Genomic DNA, 21331 nt, shown 5'->3' with positions numbered 1-21331 from the left:
GAATACGGGATCCAGTTTTGGGCTCCACATTTTAAAAAGGACATTCAGAAGTTAGAGTCAGTTCAAAGGCAGGCAACTAGACTACTACAAGGAATGGAAGGCCTCCCATATGATGACAGGTTGAAAAAGTTAGATATGTTTAGCTTAGAAAAAAGACGTCTCAGAGGAGATCTCATTTATATGTATAAATACATGTGTGGTCAATATAAAGGACTGGCACATGACTTATTTCTTCCGAAAACAATACTAAGGACCAGGGGGCACTCACTGCGAGTGGAAGAAAAGCGATTCCGACACCTAAATAGGAAAGGGTTCTTTACAGTTAGAGCGGTCAGACTGTGGAATACACTACCACAAGAGGTAGTAATGGCAGATACTATAACAGCTTTTAAAAAAGGGCTGGATGATTTCCTCAGTACACACAACATTGTTGGTTATAGATGACTTAGTGACTAAATGTACAACTGGTGGAGGAAGGTTGAACTAGTGGGACCTAGGTCTTTTTTCAACCTAAGTAACTATGTAACTAAGATTTATTTAATTTTAAAACTAATTGGTTCATTCTGAAGTTCAACTCGTCCCGCAAAAAATAAGCCCTCGTAAGGCGATATTGGCAGAAAAATAAGAGTTATGACTGTTGGAAGTGGGGGAAGAAAAAACGAAAATGAAAAACGGAAAATCGCTGAGGGATGAAGGGGGTTAATATCCTCATTGATAGCAGCTAAGGCGTTTAAGTGTGTGTATTCCTGAGCGTGGTGCTCCTACTCTACTGAATAATCAAGATACTTTCAAAATTTTGTTTCCATTTTTTCAATTCAAATACTTGTGCCCCAAGATAGACAAAAGTATTTTAGGAGTGAACTTTTGTCGTTCTTGGGGCATAAGTATTTGAACTGATTTTTCTGGCCAACACTGTACTACAATATTACCTTGTATTGTATATAGTTTCCATTTTTTCATATCCTTTACATGTCTAACCACCCTGTGATATCCACAACTATTCCTTCTTGGTGTTGCATATTCAATGTTCAGTGTATTATATCGAAAAGGAAAAAGGGTGTGATCTGTCTTGACATTACACATTGGAGTCTGTTGAGGATTATCACATGCATACAATTGCCTTGAGATCCTTTCTGGGCCAACAAGCTAACACTTCCATAGCCTTCTGATTAAGAACTGCCAACCCGTGACTCATGATCAGAATCACAAGAGAAAATCAATGACGAGCTTTATTAGTAAAACATATTTATTATTTTTTATATTAATATAAAACGTGTATATAACAGTAGCCAGAAGGGTTGCAGCTGAGCACTGAAAGCTTCTTCCAAGCGTGCAACTTGATGCACAGGGGTCAGAAAGCAGATCCCTGGCAAAGTAACACAATGATTCAATAAATGATTACGAGCTAAACTATAAGGCTTGCCAGCATCATCGGTCCAATCCTGGATAAAGAACCGGCAGATTTGTCTGTTGCATTAACAATAACCATACAGCGACATTACACAATCAATTTGCCTGTAACAACCGATCAGACAAGTGAGTGCACAGTAGACAACACTCAGTGTGTGCCGGCGCGTTTGCTGTACAGTTTATCATTGTGCAGGGACCAGTACTACAAGGAGATGCCCCTTTTATCCCAATGTTCGAGATTTCCCTTTTCACATTGTCTGCAGCAAGTTAGGCGGGCTTCACATCAGCGGTATTTTGCCGCAACGCCGGATCCAGCACAAATGCGTTTCACTATCAATCATTTCCTATGGACTAGCAGCAAGATCCGGTCACATGTGGTTCGGTGCGTCATACACAACCGCATGTGATTGGATCTTGCCGCGAGTCCATAGGAAATGAATAGTAGTGAAATGCATTTGTGTCGGATCCGACAAAATACGGCTGATGTGAAGGCCGCATTATTTACAACATTGCCTCCTTTCCCAGATCTCTTCCACAGCTTGGATCACAATGCATCATAAAATGCCCAACCTTCTTTAACTCCTGAGTACTTTGAAGACATGAATATTCACCAGTACCTTTCTTTAGCACATTACCTAAAGCAATAAGCTTGGGACTTTGTGACTCTTAAATGAAGAATGTTAACAGACAGGATCTCTGTACTGTAGATCCCTTTAGAGCATGGCATGCAGCAAGATTTGTTTGAGAAATGAAAGTCATGAATTGGTGTTGTCACTGCGCCAAGACATGCATTTCTCCAAATTAACATTCAAATACGCGGAAAGTTGCCGAAATTTTTGCCGCAAATCTGCCATGTGTGAATATCCCCCTACAAGGAATGTTACCGATCAGTGGAATGCATCCTACGGGGTCTAGGCGACGGGAATCATCTTGGTCTTGGTTTCTCTTGCCTTTCTATCCATGTAGACATTTACAATTGATTTAGAGTAGCATGTAAGAACCCTTAAATTACTTCAAACCCATTAGAGAAAATATAAAGAAAGGACAGCAGCTTTATCACCTATGGCACATTAGAAATAGGCAAGTTTCAGTATATACAGGAGAAGATATTGCTTTTTTTGGCTTTTGGACAGTTCCCTGGTTTTAAGCAAACTATTAGAAAGGACAATACTCCTGCTTTAGCAGGTCTTATCACATGAAAACCAATAGGCCCTAGAGCCTTAGGTTCCCGTTTTGCTAGGTTTATGGAAGACTGTGGTCAGATGTTAGTATCAAAAGGCGGCAACTTTTAATGAAATGCGGATTTCAATTCTTTGAAGGCGGCTCTGCGTTTTTTCTGCTCTTCTTCCTGTCGCTTTCTCTCGTCCTGTTCAGCGCGAATTTCTGACTCAAACTTACTGGCCGAAGATAGAGCCTGGACCTAAAAGGAATGGGGGTACTATTTTAGTGGTGTACAAAAACAAATTATCCAAATATTTGTTACCAATTTATGCTCAATTTTATGTAGAAACCCTGTAGCTGTATTTCATGTGCCAATCCCTACAGTCCGCACTGGAGACGGGCAAGCAGCGAGGTGATCACTGGTCCATTTTATAATGTAATTTAACGCCTTTTGAAAAACTCGTTTTTTATGGATAATCCAAGTGAACTTTAAATCTATGGACTCAAATGATTCAAAAAGAGCAGCCAGCATTGTACATCAAGCAACCACACAAGTAATATGTAATTTGAGTCAGCATGAGAGTGCAGATCCCCATGATTCAGTCGTTGAAAGGGAATCCGTCAGTAGGTTTTTCTATGTAATCTGAGAAAAAAACCCCCTCATTTTCCATTTAATTTTTTGCCTAGCGGCTTTAGATCATTGTATTTTTTGGGATGTGCGATCCACGTCTTTCTTCATAGTGTGCTACAGTCATATGAAAAAGTTTGGGCGCCCTTATTAATGTTAACCTTTTTTCTTTATAACAATTTGGGTTTTTGCAACAGCTATTTCAGTTTCATATATCTAATAACTGATGGACTGAGTAATATTTCTGGATTGAAATGAGGTTTATTGTACTAACAGAAAATGTGCAATCCGCATTTAAACAAAATTTGACCGGTGCAAAAGTATGGGCACCCTTATCAATTTCTTGATTTGAACACTCCTAACTACTTTTTACTGATTTACTGAAGCACTAAATTGGTTTTGTAACTTCATTGAGCTTTGAACTTCATAGGCAGGTGTATCCAATCATGAGAAAAGGTATTTAAGGTGGCCACTTGCAAGTAGTTCTCCTATTTGAATCTCCTATGAAGAGTGGCATCATGGGCTCCTCAAAACAACTCTCAAATGATCTGAAAACAAAGATTATTCAACATAGTTGTTCAGGGGAAGGATACAAAAAGTTGTCTCATTTAAACTGTCAGTTTCCACTGTGAGGAACATAGTAAGGAAATGGAAGAACACAGGTACAGTTCTTGTTAAGCCCAGAAGTGGCAGGCCAAGAAAAATATCAGAAAGGCAGAGAAGAATGGTGAGAACAGTCAAGGACAATCCACAGACCACCTCCAAAGACCTGCAGCTTCATCTTGCTGCAGATGGTGTCAATGTGCATCAGTCAACAATACAGTTGCACAAGGAGAAGCTGTATGGGAGAGTGATGCGAAAGAAGCCGTTTCTGCAAGCACGCCACAAACAGTCGCCTGAGGTATGCAAAAGCACATTTGGACAAGTCAGTTACATTTTGGAAGAAGGTCCTGTGGACTGATGAAATAAAGATTGAGTTGTTTGGTCATACAAAAAGGCGTTATGCATGGAGGCAAAAAAAACACAGCATTCCAAGAAAAGCACTTGCTACCCACAGTAAAATTTGGTGGAGGTTCCATCATGCTTTGGGGCTGTGTGGCAAATGCCGGCACCAGGAATCTTGTTAAAGTTGAGGGTCGCATGGATTCAACTCCGTATCAGCAGATTCTTGACAATGTGCAAGAATCAGTGACAAAGTTAAATTACGCAGGGGATGGATATTTCAGCAAGACAATGATCCAAAACACCGCTCCAAATCTACTCAGGCATTCATGCAGAAGAACAATTACAATGTTCTGGAATGGCCATCCCAGTCCCCAGACCTGAATATCATTGAAAATCTGTGGGATGATTTGAAGCGTGCTGTCCATGCTCGGCAACCATCAAACTTAACTGAACTGGAATTGTTTTGTAAACAGGAATGGTCAAATATACCTTCATCCAGGATCCAGGAACTCATTACAAGCTACAGGAAGCGACTAGAGGCTGTTATTTTTGCAAAAGGAGGATCTACAAAATATTAATGTCACTTTTATGTTGAGGTGCCCATACTTTTGCACCGGTCAAATTTTGTTTAAATGCGGATTGCACATTTTCTGTTAGTACAATAAACCTCATTTCAATCCAGAAATATTACTGAGTCCATCAGTTATTAGATTATTAAACTGAAATAGCTGTTGCAAAAACCCAAATTGTTATAAAGGAAAAAGGTTAACATTAATAGGGGTGCCCAAACTTTTTCATATGACTGTATGTAATCTGAGAGCATCATGATAAAGGGACAGAGACCCTCATGGCAACAATGGGTCACTTACTGAGCGGCTTGTAGATTCAATAAGATCAGTGTTTTATCAGTAGATCACTAGAGAACCATGTGCTATGTAGTCGTCCTGCTGTACAACTCCGTCCCCACCACTGATTAGCAGGTTCATAAGTACACTGTGAATAGGCAGAGTGGTGTGGGTGAAGTTATACAAGGCTCTGCATTAAGAGATCTGGTAGATCTGCAGCACAAAAATAAAATTTTAAATCAAAATGACCACAAGTAGCCAATTAAGTGAAACCTCACTGGAATCAGGGTCTCCGCTCCTATATTATGCTGCTCTAAGATTATATAGCAAAAAGCTTGTGTTAGAGTCCACTCAATAGGTGTATATGTGCACGCGTTAAATATTTGCTGCAGACTATTCTGCATCATAACTGTCTTGGTAAGAAAATGCTTCTGAAAAAATCCTCCACACATGTTGCTGCATTTTTGAGCGAATGTGTTTTGTTTTTGTTTTTTTACACCATTCATGTAAATGTGTGAAAAACAGCTGGAAGAATTGACAGCCTTCACACTGCAAGGAAAAAATAAGCAACATGTGCATGAGATTTCCGAAATGTCATTTAATTTGCATTTTCTTGTTGTGTGAACATAACCTTCAAAACATAACCCACCCAAAAAACAAACACTTGTCTCCTTGCAAAATCTATTTTAGGTCGCTTCCCCATCTGCGATTTTTTTTGTGCGAGTACGATCCGATAAGAAAAAAAAAATAAATTTCGGATTGCACTTGCACCAGTGTTAATCAATGAGACAGTTTTATCTGTCCTGTTTTTTTCTCCACACGAATCAGGCTCTCTGCAAATCGCAGCATGCTGCGATTTGCAGAGTCTCGGCTCACACGTTTGTAAAATCGCACTGCACTCGCATGTTATGTCACTGCAGTGCGGTGCACACAGGGATAGACAGCAGAGGAGATGGGGAGAAAGTGCTCCCTCCTCTTCTCCGAGGCTGTGATACGATCGCAAAATCAAATCAGTCGCATGACCCTCGGCTGACACCGCAGCACACTGTCAATGCTCTCGCACCGGAAGCGGTACACAAGTGGAAAAGAGCCCTTAGTGGTACAATTCACAGTAATGCACAATTCAGCCAGTACCAGCCTTGCCAATGTATGTAAAGCGCTGTGGAATTAATAGCGCTATATAAATGAATAAAATTATTAAAATGATTATTATTACCAATCTCACTTCTACGCCAAGCTGCTGCCATTCACCACCATTCCTACAATGTGGACTCACCTTGGCCTCAAAGAAGCTCTTGGCTCCCAGTACTCCCTCGGTGGACACGTCTATTTCAGAGAGCTTAGCTAGACACATCAGTCCGCAGTCTTCCTCCAGTTCTCCTGCCGCCGCCTTGCGAAATATCATTAAAAACTAGGAAAGGAAGCAAAGCATGGAAATAAATGTGGTGCTATAGCACAGTGACAAGCAATGCTGGATCACAATCGTCAGGATTTATAATAGGAGAGTAGGTGACGCCAGGTTACAGTAAGGACGGCTTATACTGCACACACTGAAGGGGAATTCGTTGTACAAAGCCCTCACAAAAGTATTTCTTACTTACACTGTTTTCTCTTCTGCAACACAATACTGTATACTGGAATTAGATGCCAACTTCCTACAGGCAAATATAGATGTATACTGCTGCCTTATACCATAGGGGAGAAGGTGAACACCAAGTATGCAATGGATGTGTAACATGATTACGGCAATATAACACTGGCCACACGAAAAATGTAAGAGGGAACCTGGCACCAGGATCTTCCCTTATAAGCTGCAGCCACCACCAGTAAGTGCTTATATACAGCATTCTAGAATAAAAATAATGTTATATATATATATATATATATATATATATATATATATATATATATAAATATAATTAGTAGATAGGACCTTGAGGAAGGCGGGCACCACCGCGTAGTCCCATTTGCATTTTTGCCTGCTAATATCAATTGTTCCTGTACTCACTGCGCCTCTTATCAACTTCCGTTAAAAATACAAAATATTGGATTACCGTTATCAGCATCCTGCTTCCGCCTAGTCATTGCTGGATCAACACGCACGCACGCTTTTGTTATACTCCCCTGCGGGGTGGTTGGGTCTGATGGGCGTTTGTGGTCTCCATACGGTACCTCCTCTCTTCCTTACATCGCGGCCTCCTTCCTTGCTCTGTATGGATGACGCGTCCTACATCCACACAGAGGCCACAATTGCGTTCCTGTAAAGCAATGTAATGCACAGGTGTGGGGAAAGGTCATAGAACCCCCACACATGCGGACTACAATACTTTGATCTGCCCTGCTGAGGGCGCATGAGCAGGAGCGCAATGGCAGCCTCTGTATAAATGACGTAGGATGCATCATCCATACAGAGCAGGAAAGGAGGACGGCAATCGCAAGAGGATTGGAGGTGAGACCAATGACGCCCATCGGACCCGACCACCCCGCAGAGCGGCCTGAGCACTTTGGGCGGCACGATGGCTCAGTGGTTAGCACTGCAGCCTTGCAAGCGCTGGGGTCCTGGGTTCATGTCCCACCAAGGACAACATCTGCAAGGAGTTTGTATGTTCTCCCCGTGTTTGCGTGGGTTTCCTCCCACACTCCAAAACACACTGATAAGGAATTTAGATTGTGAGCCCTATGGATACAGTGTTGCCAATGTATGTAAAGTGCTGTGGAATTAATAGCACTACATAAGTGAAAATAAAATATTATTATTATTATTATTATTATTATTATTATTATTATTATTATTATTATTATTATTATTATTATTATTATTATTAATAATAATAATAATATTATATAGCATTATAGAATGCTGTATATAAGGGCTCACTGGTGCTGGCTGCAGCTTATAAAAGGGAAAATCCTGGTGACCTGTTCCCTTTAAAGGAGAATTGCCCTACTTTAAAGTCTTTGTATATGGGCCCAGGTGGTGGTCTCCGCCAGTTTCTGGGCATACACAATGTCGTATTATATTGTAGTCATAATCACAAACATCTCACTCCACAAATCACACCGCCCTCACCGGGATAGTGAGATAGAAGGCACTATGCCCCCTCATCAGGGCAATGACAGCATTCACAGTCTAGGATGACTGGCACACAGTGTCTGCTATCAACAGGTAATCAGACAGCGATGTGGCCCGTACTGAGGGGCCATTGTGCGAGTGAAGCTTCCCACACGCCTCACCTTTCCTGATCGTATTCTCATCTTCATCAGTAAAGAGAAACTGCAGAGAAGCAGAACAGTCGCCCATTCTCCGCGTTTATGCGGAGGACGTGCCTATGCCAGCCAGATGGTATCAGCATGCCATGTCCATGCACACAGTCACATACAGCAGTTACATAACAGAGCAGGGGATTATAAGACATCATAATACAGAAAGTCCATACAATTGCAATTCTGATCTTCAGAATTAAAGGTTGCATGTATACCCTTGGGGGGTCCCAAGTTGGTAAAGAAAGTACCAATATATTCCACAGTCCTAGTAATCAAATCGCCCAGCTAAGTTCTCGACTATGGTAATAGCATATAGCCTTCTAACAAGCAGATCTGGGTACAATACTGTCCACATCGGGGAGCATGAAGCAGTCTGGCTCCGCTATTAAAGCCTTACATGTTTTGCTTTGAAACGCTTTAAGAAAACATACTTTTAAAAGGGAACCTGTCAGATTGGATAACATTACTATAATTATGGAGGATGCGGCACCCAGGAGAAAATTAACTGCATGCCGCCGGCTTTCAGTCTTATAGGTGTGACGAAATGGCTTCAGTAATCACTTATTATATAGTAAGAAGAGACTGTAAGCACGCCCCGGCACTTCACTGACCGTCGTCTCTGCACTGGTGTACTGTAGAGCTGTCTGTCAGTGGCGGGGTGTGCTTACAGCCAACACTCACTGTATAAGGAGCAAAGACTTAAGATGCATGACTGAAAGCTAGTGGCTCCCCAGAAGAACAAAGTATATATATTTTACCAGGTCCTCACTTTCAGTACAGTGGCCAGGCACCTTCAGAACGCTATTAAACTGCAGATTAACCCTATACCTGCAGGTTAACAACATAATTGGACAAGACAGATTCCCTTTAAAAGGCAGTCGGGGACCAAGTGACTAGGATAACTCGTCTACGAGTCCTTTGTGGATGCGTGTGAATGAAGACTTGATTGTCAAAAGAAAATGGGGTGATTAGAAGCTGCCAGAAACCAACCATTTCATCTAATGATATTGGCAAAATACACCTGGTTACAATAGCGGAGTCAGTCTTTCATTCATGCTCCCTGTGTGGTTCAGCAATCATGAATCAGTTGAAAGGAAAATGGTCAGAGTAAATTAATTGATAAAATAAGCAGATTCGGCAGAAAGTTTTTTTTTCTCCATTCTCAGTCCTCAGTTTGCGCAGTCAGCCAAGAAGATTAATTTCTTCTCCTGTCACAGCCCATCACTAGTAGCTGACCAGTTTGTGGGCTTGCGACAACTCCTCTGTCACTTGAGACAAATCTTGGAAGCAGTGTTTCTTTAGACTTCAGCCTGTCCTGACACAAGACTAGGACAGACTGCCATTTCAATTACAATACATAGGCTATTTTATTACATCCTTCGAGACCCACTTTAAGGCCACTTTACATAATAAACTAATGTGAGATGAAGTTGCAGAAACCACTTGTCTCATGTGTACAAGGGTGACATGACAGATTATGTCTGGGGGGAAAGGGGATCAAGCATGTGAAATTTCAATATTCATTGATGTCAAAGAACTGAAGAATTGGCTTGCATATTTAAGCATTGAATTTTACTATGGAGTGGGCAGCAAAAAAAAAAATAAAAATAATAAAATACACTGCTCAGCTTGTGTGTATATTATTATATGAGTATGGTTCTCCTAGCGTATAGCTTCTGATGTGAGCATTGGAAGAGATATGCTAATGACCCTCTGCTGTGGGTGTCAGCTGAGGGTCATGAGATTGTGATGCGATCAGATCACAGCTGCGGAGAAGAGGGAGCGAGCAGTTTCTCTCCATCTCTTCCCCGGCCTGTCTCTGCGTATATCACACTGCAGTTGGATTACATGCAAGTGCAGTGCAATGTTTCATTCACTCCCATAGACATATGAGGGTGCGTGAGATGAGACTCGCTGCCAAACGCAAAATGTTACGATTCATTCCACATGCCGATATGGCATGAGAAATGAATCGCAGATGGACACTGCTCCAAAGTTTTGCACTGGTGCGAGTGCAGTACGATGTTTTATTGGATTGCACTCGTCCGTGCAAAGCGCAAATGGAACCGAACCCTGCCAAGGAGCAGCAAAATTCACAACAGGTGTTTGAGCCATGAAATGCCCAATAAAGTTTAGGTCTCAATAAGAATTGGTATTTAAACTGTCCTCCTCATCATGCTGTTCACATTTTTGATATCATGAGACCAAGATGACACCTTTCATCAATTCAACCAGTCACAATTCATCAATAATACCTTGCCAATACATCAAGGAGCGCGCTATGCATCAGCCACTGTTTTCACCAGACGAGAAGGATATGTTTAAGACTCCCCCCCATAGCTAAACTTACATTTCTTCACTACATGAAAATAAAACGTGATCCAACCACTACTGATACAATCCTGTCTTGACAGACCCCCCCAACAACTTTTGAATCATTCTGCATGCAAACAAAGACCCCCCAAAAAAATACTCTCATCTATACAATACCCTGCTCACAAAAAAAACTGGTGATGAAGAGAGCATATCTATTAAGATGGGAAAGGGATTTGAACATTACATTCACAGATGTACAAACGAACCAAATCTATAGTACCTCCCATGGGTCGTCATGTTGTGCAAGGGTCCAAGAGAATTCCTTCAAAGCGATTCCGAGATGGTACATTGTCCCCACCTCATATAATTCATGGAGCTCCTCCTCCTCGGATCAATGCTGGAGATGCGAGAGGGATAAAAAGGCACATATCTCCATGTGTGGTGGACATGTCCGACTCTCCAGCCCTTCTGGAAAATAGCATCACAACTTTTGTCTGACCTCACAGGCAAAGTGGTGAGTCTAGACCCGAGGCAGATTCTATTGAATTTCCCAATGTGGCCCAAAGATAAGGCTAACTCGAAACTGGTGTCATTTGTGGGTTCAGCCTGTAAACTTCTTATTGCCCAAATGTGGCGCACGACGAAGATACCCACCCTTACGCAACTTCTGCTGAAAATAGATCAACTGTACTATGCTGAGGAACTTTCAGCCCATTCACATTAAAATATGCTCTCTTTCATCAAAGTCTGGAATGCTTGGCAGACCTATAGGGTTAAACCCTATTTCCTAGCAGCCACAGCGCAGAGGGAGGCTGGTGAAGTAGCCCAGCAAAATGAGACAGAATAGAAGCTCTTAGGTCACATTCCCCCACCAGGGAGGTGGACATACCACCGGTAGAGCACTGGTTACTCTTGGCACTGATGAATGGACTCTGAATCAATCCCTTTTTTTTTTCTCTCTCTCCTCCCTCTCCCATCATCCTCTTCTTTCCCTCAATCTCCTGAACCCACTAACTTTCTTCCTAAAACTGAATTTCTTGAGATAAAATTATTAAAAAAAAAAAAGTTTCATAATAATCCGGAAAACAGATTAATGTTCTAGCTTCGATCTTACCCACTATCAAATTGAGAGTTTCTATTACGCTGTTTAGTTTTGATCTCGCATTTAAGGTTCCGAGAAAGTGGGGAGAACTAATCGCAATGAGTTTAACTGCAATGATACCAGATCTGATCGTGTTATCTGTTGACTTTGTAATTTGACAATTGTTTCAATAATAAAACATTAAAACAAACAAAAAACGCACCAATAACGCACCGAAAAACGCATGCATTTTTACTGTGTTTTTGGTGCAGGTTGGTCCCTGCGTTTTTTTACCATTATCTTTGGCAAAAAACGCATGGAACCTGCAAAAAAGAAGTGACATGCTCATTCTTTTTCTCAAGAAATTCTGCAGAAAGAATGTTCTTGAGAAAAAAAACGCAATGTGCGCACAGGGTCTAAGTGTGGGCAGCCATATACTCAATACAGACCTGGCCTACACTTTGTGAATGGTAAAGTGACAAGTCCCTACTATTAGTCATCAGTAATCCAGTCATTGTGCCTCTGTATGAACAACACAGGGCTAATTTCATCTTCATGAAGGACAATGCTCCAGCTTATCAAGGTCACGTTATTAGGGAACGGCTGCTGGAGACTGGGGGACCTCAAATAGAGCGACCTGTACTTTCTCCAGACCTGAATGCCATAGAAAACCTATGAGATCAACTGAGTCGCTGTGTAGAGGAGGTACGTAACTCTATACCTCAAATGACCTGAGAGCCGCTGTTCAAGAAGAGTGGGATGTCATGCCTCCGCAGACAATAACTCCACTTGTTAACAGCATGAGAAGTCGTTGTCAAACTGTAATTGATGCTCAAGACTATATGACAAAGTATTGAGACACACAGTTTTTTGGGGGTATATCCACCACTGTTGGCTTGTTTCAATAAAATTGTTTGAAATGAGGACAATCACCATTGCTACTTCTACTTAAATGACCTACTTTTGTGATAAAATATCACCGTAGGGTGAACTTATGTTTTTCGTAAATTTCACACAAAAGCGAAGTATCCCTAACTTTTTGTGAGAATATATATATATATATATATATATATATATATATATATATATATATATATATATATATATATATATATATATATATATATATATATATATATATATGTGTATATGTGTATATATATATATGTATATTAATTATATATATATATATATATATACACACACATATATACACACACACACACACACACACACACACACACACGATCTGGTGATTGACTTGGCCATTGCAGAATGTTCCACTTTTTTGCACTCATGAACTCCTGGGTAACTTTGGCTGTATGCTTGGGGTCATTGTCCATCTGTACTATGAAGCGCCGTCCGATCAACTTTGCGGCATTTGGCTGAATCTGGGCTGAAAGTATATCCCGGTACACTTCAGAATTCATCCGGCTACTCTTGTCTGCTGTTATGTCATCAATAAACACAAGTGACCCAGTGCCATTGAAAGCCATGCATGCCCATGCCATCACGTTGCCTCCACCATGTTTTACAGAGGATGTGGTGTGCCTTGGATCATGTGCCGTTCCCTTTCTTCTCCAAACTTTTTTCTTCCCATCATTCTGGTACAGGTTGATCTTTGTCTCATCTGTCCATAGAATACTTTTCCAGAACTGAGCTGGCTTCATGAGGTGTTTTTCAGCAAATTTAACTCTGGCCTGTCTATTTTTGGAATTGATGAATGGTTTGCATCTAGATGTGAACACTTTGTATTTACTTTCATGGAGTCTTCTCTTTACTGTTGACTTAGAGACAGATACACCTACTTCACTGAGAGTGTTCTGGACTTCAGTTGATGTTGTGAACGGGTTCTTCTTCACCAAAGAAAGTATGCGGCGATCATCCACCACTGTTGTCATCCGTGGACGCCCAGGCCTTTTTGAGTTCCCAAGCTCACCAGTCAATTCCTTTTTTCTCAGAATGTACCTGACTGTTGATTTTGCTACTCCAAGCATGTCTGCTATCTCTCTGATGGATTTTTTCTTTTTTTTCAGCCTCAGGATGTTCTGCTTCACCTCAATTGAGAGTTCCTTAGACCGCATGTTGTCTGGTCACAGCAACAGCTTCCAAATGCAAAACCACACACCTGTAATCAACCCCAGACCTTTTAACTACTTCATTGATTACAGGTTAACGAGGGAGACGCCTTCAGAGTTAATTGCAACCCTTAGAGTCCCTTGTCCAATTACTTTTGGTCCCTTGAAAAAGAGGAGGCTATGCATTACAGAGCTATGATTCCTAAACCCTTTCTCCGATTTGGATGTGAAAACTCTCATATTGCAGCTGGGAGTGTGCACTTTCAGCCCATATTATAAATATAATTGTATTTCTGAACATGTTTTTGTAAACAGCTAAAATAACAAAACTTGTGTTACTGTCCAAATTATATATATATATATATATATATATATATATATATATATATATATATATATATATATATATATATATATATATATATATATATATATATATATATATATATATATATATATATATATATATATATATATATATATATATATATATACATATATATACACACACATATATACACACACACACACACACTTTTTTACATTGTGCTCATACACACCCACACAATGTAGAAAGTAAAAAAAAAAAAAAAGGTGTACGGGTCTGTGATACCTTAGGCCTAGAGTGATTTACACAGAGCCCGTCTGAGCCATTATACATGTGTCTGCGGTAGCCTTGTATATACACAATTGCATGTTCACTGGTTCCTGGACGAGGCCTGCCTCTTTCGCCCGGCCCAGCGGTTAATAACTACCAGGCATATACAATGCTTCTGACATTTATTATCAGGAAGTTGTAGATATCAAAACTTAAGCTACATCTACACTGTGAACCTTGGCAAAGACTGTCCTCAGGAAATGACAGCACTAGTAAAATAGCCTCCAGCAATTTCCACTGCACACTCACACATTGTTGATGAGTGTTTAACCTGTTCACTTGCTACAGTTTAGCTAAAAAGAGAAGTCCTTGAAAGCCGGACTCTAAAAAAGAGACTCAAGTACTAGCTTTTAAAGGGAACCAGTCAGCAGGTTTTTGCTACTTCATCTGAAAGCAATATGATGTAGGCAAAGATCCTGAATCCAACAACGTATTACTTAGATCACTGGGTGCAGCTGTTCTGACACGATCAGAATTTTTAGATTTACCAACACACCAGAGATTTTACATTGACACTGAGGTGTCAGAGGAGGGGGGCTTGACTTTTGTAGTTCAGCAATAATAAGGGTCTTGATGCTTAAACAAACAAAGCAAATAAAACAACAGATCTGACTTTGATAAAGATAGGTATTCCTGAATTCTGTTTTAACCCTTGCAGCATGCCATCTTCAGATTACATAAAAACCTGCTGACAGATTCTCTTTAAGAAAGTTAGACATACAGACGTAGCAACCATCACCCTGCCATTTGCACAGTGGCCCATACGTGGTGCACTGCCGTTTAAGTGCCAAATGCTACAATTGTATTAGGTGTTGGCATTTGATTTGCTTCAGCTGGCTATATACTTGAGACAGATGCACGGAATAGTAAGGGCTGGACATACTGAATTTCAACATGCCGATTCTTAGCTCTAATAAGAGGGAAGTAGTCACCAGAGTTGTCTAGCAGTGTCTTACTCTCTTCTTTTTGAGAATACATGGGTATATGAGAATACATGCCTGGGTGATGGGGATGAAAAGCTGATGGTATGGCCAATCTTTTTGTAGTAGGGAAATAAGCCACTTTTGCAGCAGCTGATTTCTCACGAACAGTATTGGGAAAGGTAAAATCCATACAGTCATGGAAAAAGGTTACAACACTGTCCTACGCTATACACGTTAACTAGTCACCAAAATTGGCAGGTTCAGCTAATGCTTATCTAACGGGTATGGTCAGCTGAAAAGCTGTATCATATCAAGCTACCTTATGCATTTTGCCATAGTTTTTACATGGCAAAAAAAAAAAAAAAAAAATTTAATATATATATTATATATATATATATATATATATATATATATATATATATATATATTAGTAAATCTTTGCAGTTAAAAATGTAACCTTGTATAGAGAATCATCATCAAACCATTACCGACTTATGTTAAATATGTATAGTTTACAGGAATCACCGGAGATTCCCCGGCCTTGTAAAAGAAAAGCTGTAATGTAACCAGACTATACACTCACGGCTGAAAGTGTTGGCACAGTTAAAGTTGTTCCAGAAAATGAAGAAAATGAACTATTTATTTAAAAAGAAAAAAAAATATTGGAATCACTTGTTTGGTTATATATGTTTATTTCTTGTGTGTACTAGTCCACCACAAAAAAAAAAAAAAAAAATTGGACAGAATTTCACACAAAACTCTAAAAGTGGGTCGGCCAAAATTGTTGGTACCTTGAACTTAATATTAGGTTACACACCTTATGGAATAAATGACTGCGATCAATCGGTTCCTATAACCATCATCAAGCTTCTTCATCCTCTCGCCTGGAATTTTGGACCACTCTACTTTTCTAAACTGCTCCAAGTCTCGTATTTGAAGGAGTCTTGTACCGATAGCAATTTTAACATCTCTCCACAGGTGGGATTTAAATCCGGACTCATTGCGGCCACTTCAGAACTGTCCAGCCCTTAGTTTCCATCAATTTCTGAGGGCTTCTTGAGCCCCTTCACCCCCGGGCAATTTTCTGTTTTCATTTTTTCCTCCCTGCCCTTTTCTGAGAGCCATAACCTTTTTACTTTTCTGTCAATATTGCCATATGAGGGCTTACTTTTTGCGGGACAAGTTATACTTTTGAAAGAAACCATTAGTTTTACCATATAGTGTACTGGAAAACAGGAGAAAAATTCCAAGTGCGGTGAAATTGCAAAAAAAGCGCTACTGCTCGATAGTTTATTCAGTGTTCAGTATATGGTAAATCAGATGTGTTGTTGTGATGTGTCAGGTTGGTACGAGTGGGGTTCAGTGACTGCTTATTTTTTGCATCTCAAGCTGATGTTTTTAAATGATCACTTTTGTGCAGATGCTACGTTTTGATCGCCTGTTATTGCATTTAAAAAAAAAAAAAAAAATTGCGGTGACCAAAAAAAAAATAAATAAAAAATTAAAAATGTAATTTTGGCATTTGGATTTTTTTTCTCTCACCACGTTATGTACCGATCTGATTGACTGATTTGATATTTTGATAGATCAGGCATTTCTCAATGAGGAAATACCAAATATGTATTTATTTTTCTCTTAACTTATTTTCAGTGGGGGTGATCTGAACTTTTTATTTCTTTACACATTTATTTTACTAGTCCCCCTAGGGGACTTTATGGATCAGCAGTCTGATCGCTTGTGCATTTCTACTGATCAGAGCTCCACAGCTCTGATCAGCAAAAATGCACTGTTACTTTAAGAGCCACTGCTCTGTCAGTTCCTAAAGGAACTACGTCATGATAGCGACAGACGTCATCACATGACCTGTTGCCACCATGGGAACCATCGTGATCACATCACATAGCCTTCGATGGCAGCAGGGAATGGCGTGATCCCAGCTAAGGCCAATTAAATTGCGCGATCACATTTATCTAAGTGGCAAGCTCCACATATTTGCTGTTCAAATCAGCAGAGTTGTGTAGATATCACCAGAGCAGCCAGCAGTGATTACCGCGACATGACCAAGGACGCACAGTTACGTCCTTGGTCGTAAAGGAGTTAAAGCATAATTGTTGTTTTAATTTTTATTTCAGAAATCAATATTACACATGAAAATAAGCAACTTTGTAATAGATCGTATAAGACTAATGTGCTTCTATCTCTGCCAATTATCAAAATTGTCAATTCTGAGGTAAAATCTGTATTCAGTGAGGACTGTGCCATTACTGAGATAGGAGATGGCAGTTGCTATGGATACAATTCAACACTAGAGGGAGGAGCTAGAGGCAGATTGAGGAGCAAGAGGGAGGAGCTAGAGCTGCTCCATCCTTCCTTCCCTACTATTTAGATTCAATCTTATCAGTAGCAGCTCTCATCTACCTCAGTAATGGGAAAGTCTTCATTGAATACAGATTTTACCTCAGAATTGAGAATTTTGATAATGACTGATCAATTCTGGCAGAGAAAGAAGCAGATTTGTCTGATAATATATATTACAAAGTGGCTTATTTTCATGTGTACTATTGATTTTAGGCATACAATTTTAAACAATGGTTACACTTTAAGTATGTTATAGGTCCCTGTCCTGCTAAAAGACGCCAAAGGCTATGTGCACCGCACACAAAAGGTCCACTTCAGAGCGCAGCTGAAAAGCTCCGTTCTGAAGCGCCTGGTGCCGGCAGATTCGTGCGCTCTGCATGCTGCCTCTCCCTATAGACAGCATGCAAACCGCATGGAAGAAGTGACATGTCACTTCTTAGAACGCGCGCTTCGGGCAGCAGCCGAATCGCTGCGTTCTAATACGACACGTGCGCACGTCTCATGCACAATCTTCATAGACTGTGCAGGGAACGCAGGACGCATGCAGTTACGCTGCGGTGCAGAACGCAGCATAACTGCATGCAAGACGCACACGTGCGCACATAGCCAAAACCAGATTTCTGACACTGGACAAAAAATTGTGGCCCAAAATCCTTTGGTAATCTTCAGATTTCATGATGCTTTGCAGTCAAAACAACCAGTGCCAGAGGCTGCAAAACTCCTCAAAATCAAAGCATCAGTGTTAACTTCTCAAAGCTATTGCAGATTTGTAATTTTGTACGTGAGTCAATAGACCAATAATATATCTCATGCCATGACAGCACCACATAATCCACACCCACGGATCCTATGTTTCCCATTTAAACTTACTTCACCATAAGATCCCTGTGTTATCACTAGAGTAGGTCGAAGTCGCAAAAAAACGGGACCAGCGGGTCCCTGCTAAATTTAAAAATAAACCAGTGCAAGTGTCTGCGGGGCAGTATGGTGGTATAAAAAAAAAAAAAAAAAAAAAAATGAAATAAAACAATCAGTGCAGGGTCCCCCGTATTCTGATACGAGCACAGATAAAGCCCACCGCTACAGCCCCCAGCTGTTGGGCTTTATCTGTGCATCAAAATAAGCCAAGAGTCACACGTGCAAGGGACTCATCACATCACCTGGCATGGCCTGGCGCTCTCCAAACATGAGCGTGCAGGTACATAAAGACACATGCGGCGACCTGCTCCTGTCAAGAATGTGCGGCTGTGACGGGAGATGCGACGCGAGTCCCTCGCAAGTGTGACTCCAGCCTAAGAGACGGCATGCGACTTTTTTTTTTTTTTTTAATTTAAATAAAATAAAAAAAAAAAAAAAAAGGCATGCGTTCCCCTCCAATTTTGATACCCAGCCAAGATAAAGCCGGCTGGGGGCTAGTATTCTCAGCCCACAGCTGCCCGGTATTGCCGTATCCATTAGATGTGACAATCCCGCTGCTTTACCGGCTCTTCCCGTTGCCCTGGTGCAGTGGCAATTGGGGTAATAGCAGAGGTTAATAACAGCGCACAGCTGCTACTAAACCCTAGGTTATGATGGCACAGGCGTCCGAGATACCTGCGTCAATAACCTGTATATGAAAGTAAATAAGTACAGAGAAAAAATCCTTTATTTGTAATAAAATACAAAAATACACCGTCCTTCACCACTTTATTAACCCCAAACACCCCTCCAGGTCCGGCGTAATCCACTCGAGGTCCCACGACGCATCCAGCTCTGCTACATCTCACAGCTACTGGCCATAGAACATGACTGCCGGCTGTGAGTGTAGACAATGACTGAGCCGCGATGACTGCAGGCAGACATTGTCACAGGCTGGGGGCGCGTCTGACTGCAACCAATCACAGACAGGACAGGACAGCCGGTGGGCGGGGAAAACACGGAAAGCTGTGTGTACACGATGAGCCTATTGAACAGTACAGGAAGTGAATGCGCGACCCGGAAGCAGTTTGCTGCTATAACACACAGTCTCCGTAAGTATGAAACACTTGCTTAATTCTTGTTTTCTATATTTTTCCTTTAATTTCCCCAGTCCTGAATCCGGATCGTGCACCCGGAATCCCGAGTCCGGCACCCCAGGCATCTTTGAAACCGTGCAGATCTGGATTTTTACAGTCCGGGTCCACTCTGCCCTAGTTATAACCATAATGCAGAGTTATTCTTCTTACTTACTGCACACGCTCAGAAGATATGTAGGAATAGTGGTTGGGATGGTAGGTATGCCTGGATATGTGGTTTACAATAAAGCACCATTGGGGTCAAATCGAAAGTGACGCACATCCGGCGTCGCAGTAGATGTCGTAGTGTGCAAATCCTTTTTGATACGATTAAATGAGCGCAAAAGCGTCGTTATCGTATCATCAGTGTAGGGTCCGACATTTCCATAATGCCGATGCAGCGACAGGTATGATGTTGTTCCTCGTTCCTGCGGCAGCACACATCGCTGTGTATGAAGCCGCAGGAGCGAGGAACATCTACCTGCATCCCGGCTGCTATCCGGAAGGAAGGAGGTGGACGGGATGTTTACATCCTGCTCATCTCCGCCCCTCCACTTCTATTGGCCGCCTGCCGTGTGACGTCGCACGACCCGCCCCCTTAGGAAGGAGGCGGATCGCCAGCCAGAGCGATGTCGCAGGGCAGGTGAGTGCATGTGGCGGGGACTATCGCGCTCGACATCGCAGCATCGGCTTGCGATGTCGTAATGTACAAAGTACCCCTTAAGAACAAAACTTGAACTTTAATTCTTCTATTGAGTTCATTCAGGTCACACTTCAGCTAAATGCAGTGATTAAAGTAATTGCAATGTATAATCAGCACACCCTGAACGATTCATAGTTTTCAATCGCACGGCTAAGCATTTTTCCCCGAGAGTTAAATATTCTTGGCTCTTTGTAATACGTTGCTAAAATTGTTATAGCAAAAGTAACATTCTACATTTCAGTGTTATGCCAATGTGTTAAAGGGGTTTGCCCATCATAATTTATCATATGTTACAAGGACAAGTAGCCCCACTAATATGGAGAACAGGACCCAAGAATTCCGCATGAGTACAGCACTTATCTCTGTCAGTACCGTACACATGCCCGGCCATCCCTCGTACTTTTGATATACTTTTCACACCCAGCTATGATTAGGTGTTAAAGGGTTTGGCCAACCATAACTACAGTGCCTTGCAAAAGTATTAAGCCCCCTTGAATTTTTCAACCTTTTCCCATATTTCAGGCTTCAAACAAAGATAAAAAAATTTAAATTTATGGTGAAGAAACAACAAGTGGGACACAATTGTGAAGCTGAACGAAATTTATTGCTTATTTTAAACTTTCATAAAAAATAATAAACTGAAAATTGGAGCGTGCAATATTATTCGTCCCCTTTATTTTCAGTGCAGCAAACGCACTCCAAAAGTTCATTGAGGATCTCTGAATGATCCAATGTTGTCCTAAATGACTGATGATGATGATAAATATAAGCTGCCTGTGTGTAATCAATTCTCCGTATAAATGCACCTGCGCTGTGATAGTCTCAGTGTTTTGTATAAAGCACAGAGAGCATCATGAAGACCAAGGAACACAACAGGCAGGTCCGTAATACTGTTGTGGAGAAGTTTAAAGCCGGATTTGGTTACAAA

At 41.0% G+C, this 21331-nt stretch overlaps 1 protein-coding gene across 1 annotated transcript in view; it reads right to left on the bottom strand.

The window, feature by feature from the left end:
• Positions 1 to 1228: 1228 nt before the first annotated feature.
• Positions 1229 to 21331, bottom strand: part of LOC142296842 (EF-hand domain-containing protein D2-like) — a 45589-nt gene continuing 25486 nt past the window's right edge. The window contains exons 3-4 of the mRNA XM_075340884.1: positions 6266 to 6400; positions 1229 to 2830 (exon numbers count right to left, since the gene is read on the bottom strand). Coding sequence (XP_075196999.1) covers positions 2699 to 2830; positions 6266 to 6400 — 267 coding nt within the window. The 3' untranslated portion in view covers positions 1229 to 2698. The remainder of the gene's footprint in view (positions 2831 to 6265; positions 6401 to 21331) is intronic.

The sequence above is a fragment of the Anomaloglossus baeobatrachus genome, chromosome 3, assembly GCF_048569485.1.
Source record: "Anomaloglossus baeobatrachus isolate aAnoBae1 chromosome 3, aAnoBae1.hap1, whole genome shotgun sequence".
NCBI classification, from domain to species: Eukaryota; Metazoa; Chordata; class Amphibia; order Anura; family Aromobatidae; genus Anomaloglossus; species Anomaloglossus baeobatrachus.
The sequence above is the reverse complement of the archived record's forward strand: the minus strand, read 5'-3'. Positions and strand labels throughout refer to the sequence as shown.